Source organism: Triturus cristatus, chromosome 1_1 (genome assembly GCF_964204655.1).
Source record: "Triturus cristatus chromosome 1_1, aTriCri1.1, whole genome shotgun sequence".
NCBI lineage: Eukaryota > Metazoa > Chordata > Amphibia > Caudata > Salamandridae > Triturus > Triturus cristatus.
In genome coordinates this window covers 140,744,792-140,754,766 of record NC_140579.1, presented here as the reverse complement: position 1 = coordinate 140,754,766, position 9,975 = coordinate 140,744,792, and the positions used below count along the sequence as shown (strand labels likewise).

Here is a 9,975-nt window from a genome sequence, read left to right as displayed (position 1 = left end):
CCCGGGTGCTGCCTTCCCCTGTCTCGGGATCCACGGACCTCATGGGGCTCTGACCCAGAAAACTCGGAGAGAAAGGACCATCGGGAAGGGGCTGAGAGGCAGGAGCGTACCCGGGCCCCTGGTGGCCCCGGCAGGCGGGCCCCGGGTCTGCCTTCCCCCATCTCGGGATCGCCGGACCTCACGGAGCTCTGACCCAGCAAACTCGGAGAAAAAGGACCATCGGGAAGGGGTGCTGAGAGGCAGGTGTGCTTACCCGGGCCCCTGGGGGCCACTGGGAGCCCTGGCGGGTGGGCCCGGGGGCTGCCTGCCCCGTCTCGCGATAGCCGGACCACGCAGAGGTCTGACCCAGCAAACCGGGCGGAGATAGGACCATCGGGAAGGGGCTGAGAGGCAGGAGCGTACCCGGGCCCCTGAGGGCCCCGGCAGGCGGGCCCCGGGTCTGCCTTCCCCTGTCTCGGGATCGCCGGACCTCACGGAGCTCTGACCCAGCAAACTCGGAGAAAAAGGACCATCGGGAAGGGGGCTGAGAGGCAGGTGTGCGTACCCGGGCCCCTGGGGGCCCCGCTTCGGGCGGGCCCGGGTGCTGCCTTCCCCTGTCTCGGGATCCACTGACCTCACGGGGCTCTGACCCAGAAAACTCGGAGAGAAAGGACCATCGGGAAGGGGCTGAGAGGCAGGAGCGTACCCGGGCCCCTGGGGGCCCCGGCGGGCGGGCCCCGGGTCTGCCTTCCCCTGATTCAGAATCGCCAAACATCACTTTGGTCCGACTGACCCTCTCCCTAGTAATCCGGAGGAAAATTACCCCCCTTTCTTGTAATCCGTGCGCACGAGGTGACAGAGGGGACCCTAGGCGCGAATGTACCCGACCTCCTGGAGCCCTCGCTGGGATCCGGGAGGCAAATGGACCCTCATCGAGACTTCCAGGCAAGCTCGGCCATCTGGTCGCGCACAATGCTTTCCTATGGGGCGACCAGATGGCCGAGCTTGCCTGGAAGTCTCGAAGGGGGTCCCTTTGCCTCCCGGATCCCAGCGAGGGCTCCAGGAGGTCGGGTACATTCGTGCCTAGGGTCCCCTCTGTCTGAAGGGACGTGCGCGACCAGATGGCCGAAGGGGCTTGCGCGACCAGATGGCCGAAGGGGCTTGCGCGACCAGATGGCCGAAGGGACAGGCGCGACCAGATGGCCGAAGGGACAGGCGCGACCAGATGGCCGAGGGGAAAGGGAAGGGGAAGCCTCCCCGGGCCCTCCGGACCCCGCCCCGGGCACCATGCCGCGTGGCAGGACCCCGGACGGAGCCCGGGGCGGGGAGGCCACCCTCCCCCGGGCCCCCAGGGGCCAATGAACCGAGACGAGCCTGGGGAGGCTCCCCGGACACAACGGAACCCTGCCCCGGGCCTTTGGCAGTGCCGCAGGCCGGGGGAAGGGGCCCGGGGCCGGAGACCCCGACCCGGGGCCCGGCCGGGCCCCTGGACCCAGCCGGGGCTCCCGGGACCGCAGGCGCAGGGGAAGCCTCCCCGGGCCCTCCGGACCCAGTCCCGGGCACCCTGCCGCGCGGCAGGACCCGGGACGGAGCCCGGGGCGGGGAGGCCGCCCTCCCCGGGGCCCCCAGGGGCCAATGAACCCAGACAGGCCTGGGGAGGCTCCCCGGACACAACGGAACCCCGTCCCAGGCCTTTGGCAGTGCCGCAGGCCGGGGGACGGAGCCCGGGGCCGGAGACCCCGACCCGGGGCCCGGCCGGGCCCCTGGACCCAGCCGGGGCTCACGGGACCGCAGGCGCAGGGGAAGCCTCCCCGGGCCCTCCGGACCCCGTCCCGGGCACCCTGCCGCGCGGCAGGACCCGGGACGGAGCCCGGGGCGGGGAGGCCGCCCTCCCCGGGGCCCCCCAGGAGCCAATGAACCCAGACAGGCCTGGGGAGGCTCCCCGGACACAACGGAACCCCGTCCCGGGCCTTTGGCAGTGCCGCAGGCCGGGGGACGGGGTCCGGGGCCGGAGACCCAGACCCGGGGCCCGGCCAGGCCCCTGGACCCAGCCGGGGCTCCCGGGACCGCAGGCGCAGGGGAAGCCTCCCCGGGCCCTCCGGACCCCGTCCCGGGCACCCTGCCGCGCGGCAGGACCCGGGACGGAGCCCGGGGCGGGGAGGCCGCCCTCCCCGGGGCCCCCAGGGGCCAATGAACCCAGACAGGCCTGGGGAGGCTCCCCGGACACAACGGAACCCCGTCCCGGGCCTTTGGCAGTGCCGCAGGCCGGGGGACGGGGCCCGGGGCCGGAGACCCTGACCCGGGGCCCGGCCAGGCCCCTGGACCCAGCCGGGGCTCCCGGGACCGCAGGCGAAGCCTCCCCGGGCCCTTCGGACCCCGTCCCGGGCACCCCGCCGCGCGGCAGGACCCGGGACGGAGCCCGGGGCGGGGAGGCCGGCCTCCCCGGGGCCCCCAGGGGCCAATGAACCCAGACAGGCCTGGGGAGGCTCCCCGGACACAACGGAACCCCGTCCCGGGCCTTTGGCAGTGCCGCAGGCCGGGGGACGGGGCCGGAGACCCCGACCCGGGGCCCGGCCGGGCCCCTGGACCCAGCCGGGGCTCCCGGGACCGCAGGGGAAGCCTCCCCGGGCCCTCCGGACCCCGTCCCGGGCACCCTGCCGTGCGGCAGGACCCGGGACGGAGCCCGGGGCGGGGAGGCCGCCCTCCCCGGGGCCCCCCAGGGGCTAATGAACCCAGACAGGCCTGGGGAGGCTCCCCGGACACAACGGAACCCCGTCCCGGGCCTTTGGCAGTGCCGCAGGCCGGGGGACGGGGTCCGGGGCCGGAGACCCAGACCCGGGGCTCCCGGGACCGCAGGCGCAGGGGAAGCCTCCCCGGGCCCTCCGGACCCCGTCCCGGGCACCCTGCCGCGCGGCAGGACCCGGGACGGAGCCCGGGGCGGGGAGGCCGCCCTCCCCGGGGCCCCCAGGGGCCAATGAACCCAGACAGGCCTGGGGAGGCTCCCCGGACACAACGGAACCCCGTCCCAGGCCTTTGGCAGTGCCGCAGGCCGGGGGACGGGGCCCGGGGCCGGAGACCCCGACCCGGCCGGGCCCCTGGACCCAGCCGGGGCTCCCAGGCCCGCAGGCGCAGGGGAAGCCTTCCCGGGCCCTCCGGGGCCCACCCCTGAGGCGCGGCAGGACCCGGGACGGAGCCCGGGGTGGGGAGGCCGCCCTCCCCGGGGCCCCCAGGGGCCAATGAACCCAGACAGGCCTGGGGAGGCTCCCCGGACACAACGGAACCCCGTCCCAGGCCTTTGGCAGTGCTGCAGGCCGGGGTACGGGGCCCAGGGCCCGGCTGGGCCCCTGGAGCCAGCCGGGGCTCCCAGGCCCGCAGGCGCAGGGGAAGCCTCCCGGGACCATACGGACCCCTTGTCCCGGGCACCCTGCCACGCGGCAGTCCCCGGGACAGGACCGGGGCAGCATCCGGGCCCATCCAGCTGCCGGCTGAGGACCGAGAGGGGTCCCAGAGTACCCTGTCCCTAGTAATCCGGAGGAAGGCTACATAGCGGTAGGGCTCCTGCCTGAACCATGGGCTCGGTGGGCTCTCTGCTTCCCGGGGGCTGGGGGACAGCGGCTGGGACTCGGGCACGGGGAGGACCGACGGAGCTCTCGGGCCCGGGCGCCCCGGGGGTAGGACTGCCCGGGACCCGTGGAGCCCGTCCCTGGGCACTTTGCCACGCCGCGGGCCGGAGGAGTGAAGCCTGGGAGGATGTTGCCCGGGCGTTGCCCATCTGGTCCCCGGAAAAAGAACCGCCAGCCCTGGAGGGGTCTTCCGGCATAACCTGCCCATACTAATCCGGAGGAAGGCTACCCCCCTTTCTTGTAACCCACGCGCTCCGAGTGACGGAGGGGACCCTAGGCCCGGACGCGCCCGGCCTCCTGGAGCCCTGGCTGGGATCTGCGAGGCGAATGGACCCTCATCGGGACTTCCAGGCCGGCCCGGCCATCTGGTCGCCCCATTGTAAAGCATTGCGCGCGACCAGATGGCCGAGGGGAGAGGTGCAACAAGATGGACGGGACTGAAAGGACTCCCATCTGTCCAACCCCGAGCCTTCGCGCTAGGGTTCCTGCCTGCCCACGCAGGGCTCCGTGGCTGCAGGGCTCAGGGGCTGCAGGGCTCCAGGGCTCCGGTCCTGCAGGGCTCCAGGGCTCCGGGCTGAAGGGCTCCAGGGCTCCAGGGCTGCAGGGCTGCAGGGCTGAAGGGCTGCAGGCCTCGGTGGACGCCCGGGGGACCCATGGAGCCCGCCCTGGGCACTTTGCCTCGCCGCGGGCTGGAGGAGGGAGCACCGGACGCCCCGGGAAGTGTCGTCCGGGCTTGGCCCATCTGGTCCCCGCCTGAGAACCGCAATCCCCAGGAGGGGTGTACCGGCATACCCTGCCCCTACTAATCCGGAGGAAGGCTACCCACCTTTCTTGTAACCCTCCCGCTCCGAGTGACGGAGGGGACCCTAGGCGCGGACGCACCCGACCTCCTGGAGCCCTGGCTGGGATCCGCGAGGCGAATGGACCCTCATCGGGACTTCCAGGCCGGCCTGGCCATCTGGTCGCCCCATTGGAAAGCATTGCGCGCGACCAGATGGCCGAGGGGAGAGGTGCAACCAGATGGACGGGACTGACAGGACTCCCATCTGTCCAACCCCGAGCCTTCGCGCTAGGGTTCCCGCCTGCCCACGCAGGGCTCCGTGGCTGCAGGGCTCCGTGGCTGCAGGGCTCCAGGGCTCCAGGGCTCCAGGGCTCCGGGGCTCCAGGGCTCCAGGGCTCCAGGGCTCCGGGCTGAAGGGCTCCGGGCTGAAGGGCTCCAGGGCTGCAGGGCTTTGGGGCTGCAGGCCTCGGTGGACGCCCGGGGGACCCATGGAGCCCGCCCTGGGCACTTTGCCTCGCCGCGGGCTGGAGGAGGGAGCACCGGACGCCCCGGGGAAGTGTCGTCCGGGCTTGGCCCATCTGGTCCCCGCCTGAGAACCGCAATCCCCAGGAGGGGTGTACCGGCATACCCTGTCCCTACTAATCCGGAGGAAGGCTACCCACCTTTCTTGTAACCCTCGCGCTCCGAGTGACGGAGGGGACCCTAGGCGCGGACGCGCCCGACCTCCTGGAGCCCTGGCTGGGATCCGCGAGGCGAATGGACCCTCATCGGGACTTCCAGGCCGGCCCGGCCATCTGGTCGCCCCATTGGAAAGCATTGCGCGCGACCAGGTGGCCGAGGGAAAGGTGCGACCAGATGGCCGGGACCGAAAGGACTCCCAGCTGCCCACACCGAGCCATAGCGGTAGGGCTCCTGCCTGCCCTTGCAGGGCTCCGGGGCTCTGCACCAGGGTCCCTTGTCCCGGGCAGATGGACACTTGGCAGGCCGCAGGACGTGGGATCCCAGGCCCTGACCAAACATCAGGAGGCCCGGGGCCGGTCCCTGCTGCTCAACGCAGCCAGGCCGGGGAGATAGGGGAGCCTGTCCAAGCACGAGGGACCCCAGTCCCGGGCACACGGTCCCTCAGGTTGTGCGCTCGTTTTCAACAATTTTTTTTTCAAAATTCCGCGAAGAGGCATTCCGCAAATTCCGCCCAGCCCTAATGTAGGCCTCAATATTTCTTCGGCACGAGGAAACAGTAGGAGTAACAACCCATTCCTATTTCCAAGTCCAGCTCCCTCCCAATGGATCCTTTGCACAGTAGAGCTCGCGCCTCTTGCAGTAAATGGATAGGTGGTCCTCAGAGCCGCTCTGTGTGAAGGAAAGTAACAGAAGGACATAGCTGGACGATCTGGAGAGCCCATCTATTGGATTGCACCTTGGTAGACAATAGCTGATCCTGCCTCCCACAAGATAGATGCGCGCCGCCATCTGTTTTAGAGCGTTTTGACATGGTTTGCATCCTGTAGTTCTAAGGTGGGCACATTGTTACCTTGCACACTGGTATTCAAATTGACAAAAAAGGGAGCAGAGCTCTGGATCAGTGGTCAAAGAAGTTGAAAGCAAGACGCCAGAGTGCCAGTGGCACTTAAACATCTGCTCAATCAACCTCTTTAGTGAACAAGTAGAGAAGATTTAACATCATTTCGATAACAAGCCTGCTACAAGTCATACATGCACCCCTTCCCATAGAATCCTGCAACAGTCAGCCTTCAAAGCCCTATCTCTCCCAGATCTCACTGACATACTGAACTTCCTCTAAGCCACTTAAGACGATGGGGTCTTACCATTGTCCTTCATCAGAGCTCTCTCTGGGGATGCTCTCTTGGCTAAGTTAACATTGTCAGTGCCTCCTTCATTCAAGGCATCTTCCCAGAAGCCACTGCACACCCGTGGTTGTTCTAATGGGGTGGAGGTGCTCTAAGGCAGTTCGCAAATATTATAGGGTGATCTTAGGGGAAGCAGATTCTATATTCTGTGATGCAGATGAGTATTCAGAATATGCAGCTACTAATTATTGCAAGACCCTGTTCGTAGGGTTATGGCCGTCAGCCAGCTTTGATTGTGTTGCCGCTTGTCACCCGATCCGGTGAAGCAGCGATCCGGTGAAGCAGCTGGTGAAGTCTTCCACACGCGGGTGACTTCACCAGCTGCTTCACCATATGAGTGAATAAGCAAGGTGCAGCATTACTAGTTTTTCATAGCACTCCAGGGTTACATGTTGTTGTTCATACAGCTCAGCAGAAGACAATCAGCGCACATGGCGGCTCGGACAAGGCAAGGACTCACATTTCTCCATTTATGTAGTCCAGGCGCTTGGAGACAGTGGCCTTAGCTTCTTCCAGGTCCTGCTTCACCAGCACCGGCCCGATTAGTTTGAACACGGTGTTGGACATATCCAGCAAGTCTAGCTCCTGTGGGAAAGAGACAGGGGAGAGTCACGGCCATGGTTACCCAGAACATACTCCACCCCAATCACCAGAAAGCAAACTGCAAAACACCATTAACCAGAAAGGGGGTGGGGAGTTCATAATCCATTCCCACTTCTCCACCAACCCGAGTGGGATACTCCGCTATGCATTCTGCGGAACCTCACAATCACACCGAGATACTTCACAAAAGGGGTTCTTCCACACCCCACAAAACAGGCCTCTTCCATAACACCAGCAGCACCCACCCCAATGTTTAGACAAAAGAAAGCAGCAATGAGGCACTTAGCCAGGACCAAAGTAAAGGCCTGGCTTCCTTGAATCTCTAAAAAAATAACATCAGAATATGCTGTCGCCTCTCACCTCCTTGACAATGTTGTTCTCGGTCACTTGAGCTTCTAGTTTCTGCCTGGCTGACATACACTTATTGAGATCTAGGGAGAAAAGAGAAGAAAAGCATTAGACATGCATAACAAGACAGATAGGATCAGAGCAGGCCAGGAGATCACAAGTGAGAGAGACACAGACGGATTCACAGATCAATTGAGGGCAGGTGAAGACAGAAGGGAGTACGAAAAGGAGACTGATCTCAGCCATGAGGGGAGGAAGACACTAGGGAGAAAGACATACAAGGAGAGCACAGAGGTGGACGGCAGGGGAAAAAAGAAGACACACAAAAGGAGACAGATCTCAGGAGTGATCTAAACCCTCCAGGGACACCAAGTATTGCAGAACCAGGCCAGCGACGGTGCTTCCATCAGGGCATGGGGGCGTTGCCTCACTTATAATACAGACCCCACCAACCCCCCTAATATTGTGAGCAAAGTAAATGTAATTAAAGTGTACTGTTTACAATCTGCCTGCAATAGTCGGCCTTTGCTGGAGGCTGATTGCATAAAAGAGACTGAGGTGGGGTTTGCTTAACATTTGATTTGGCAGACTGACCCTCGTTAGAGGCACCTGGGACCTAGCTGCCTTTCTCCTTCCAGCCGGACATGCGTACTAGGTCTCCAGAGTCTCAGCAACACAGCACACATTCGTGAGACTGGTGTTGACTCAGAGCCACAGTCCCTAGTCTCAGAATGAGCGGGGAGGTCCCCTGCCCCAGCCAATCCAGGCGCTGCTGCAACAGCAGGAGCAGCATCCGGATTGTTTTAGAGGCCGTGGTTTTACAGGCATGGCCTCTGCTCTGGTGCTGTGGACTGTGTGTGTGGGGAAGTGACTGAGGCGTTTCCCTCCGCTTTTCCTGTGGCACCGAGACAGTCACAAGCATCGTGGCTGGTTGCTAGTTTTTGTATGGACCTGCGGCACACATTTGTTTTGAAATGAGCTTCCATCCACAGTCAGTAAGTTCAAATTGCAGCCATCAGAGAACTTTGTTATTTCATTCTTGGCCCTCATTGCTCTTGCAAAAGTTCACTATTAAAAGAATCCTTCTCCTCCTCCCTCCACACACGCCCCCACCCGAGGTTTCCTTCCTGCAGGGCCTGACAGACAGTGACAGGGAGAAAGCGAGTCAGAATGAAGTCTGTGTACATATTTGCATTGTTCTTTTTCAGTGGCCGCTGTTGTACAAGACCACATGGACCATTTGATGTGGAGTTTCTGGTACGTTACAAGAATTATCTGTCACCACTCCAAAGACCAACCAAAGCGGCCTATCCCGGCTACACCCTCGCCGCTTCTTTTTCTTTCATCTTCCTTTACTCATCTTTTCCAGTTCTCTCTCCCAGGCGCTGAGCTAACGGGTCCTTTGAGATCCTGGTAATTGGGACATGAACGACATCTGTTTGCGTTATGCTTCTGCGTTCATTTTTAGATGCCTCCCCACCGCCCAGCTGGCAGGTCGCGGTAATCCCAATTTCTCCTTTTGAGCTGGAAGAGTTGTAATGCCGAGTTAGCAGCACAGATCCTGTTCAGGAAGATTTCTCAAGTGAAAGAACTCCAATGGCTCTGTGCAAGTGCCGCTCCATCCATCCGTTCCCCTTAGAGGTGGGCAGGTAGTCGGCTAGAGCCCTTCACTGTTCTTACAGCCTCCCTGCTTCTAGCCTGTATTTCATGCTATGCTATGCATGTTTGTAAAGCGCCCTCATCCCTTTATATGGCAACAAATGACTTTCTTACTCTGGCTGACATTTTATACAGTTGAGGGATTCCCATACACAAGTTGTGTATGGTGGCTTGGTTTGATTTTGGATGTGAAAGTTTTGCGAAGTCTCTCATTGTTAGGAATCTTGTTTCTCTACTATCCGGGCAAAATTACTCAAGAAAATAGGAGACATCAAGGGTGAAGGGTTGGGGTGCCGGGGTTTATTGCCAAAGATCACAAACAGCTTTCCCCAAGGACTAGACTGGCCATTTATGATTTATTATGAGAGGCAGGGCAAGCGATTACTGTGTCATGATATGTACAAGTGAAAGAATGAGGTGAAATCATGTGTGAAGATTTCACAAGTAGGCAGCAGTGCCTTGCACTTGGCAAATAAATAAACAAGCATTGGCATAGCCAATAGGTCTCGCTTTTGGGACCTTATAAGTATTTAGTTATGCAGCACAATATCCTTGGTACAACATCATCAACTGTTGCATGGCTAAACACTTATAAGATCCCAAAGGCGAGTCCTATAGGCTATGCCAATGCTGGTTATTCCTGGGGGCCGGTTTTGCAGCAATGCTGCATAATCGGCCCCCTGTAACAAAAGCAGCAGCAGTGTCTGCCGCGTTAAGACCCTACCCTGGAGCTGCAATACCGCCTTGTTGCCAACAAGAGGAGACGTGATGCACTGCAGAGGGGCAGAAAGACTAACTGAGGTCCGTATACACCGACACCCTGCGCAAGTTGCCAGCAATGCACAGTGGTTTCACCATGCATTTTCAATAAACATTTGACAGCAACTGACCAGCCGAGGAGGTTTGTAAGACAACAGTTGCATATTGATGTACAGAGATGTCCACCTTTCAGAAGAGACAGATTTCTGTCATGATAACAGAGCACTAGCAACAAAAGTGAAGCCAAATAGTTATGTTATGTTATGTTACTGTTTGTTTTGTAGAGCGCTCAGCTGCTCCAAAGAGCGTCCCGGCGCTAAAGATCATCACACCAAATACCAGCAGCAAACAAACA

At 61.9% G+C, this 9,975-nt stretch overlaps 1 protein-coding gene across 2 annotated transcripts in view; it reads right to left on the bottom strand.

Annotated features, from left to right (window-relative positions):
* The window catches only part of PFDN6 (prefoldin subunit 6), a 94,403-nt gene that overhangs the window by 16,983 nt on the left and 67,445 nt on the right, over nucleotides 1-9,975 (bottom strand). For both annotated transcript variants that reach the window (XM_085621340.1, XM_085621420.1), the window contains exons 3-4: nucleotides 7,215-7,285; nucleotides 6,712-6,836 (exon numbers count right to left, since the gene is read on the bottom strand). In XM_085621340.1, coding sequence (XP_085477466.1) covers nucleotides 6,712-6,836; nucleotides 7,215-7,285 — 196 coding nt within the window. The remainder of the gene's footprint in view (nucleotides 1-6,711; nucleotides 6,837-7,214; nucleotides 7,286-9,975) is intronic.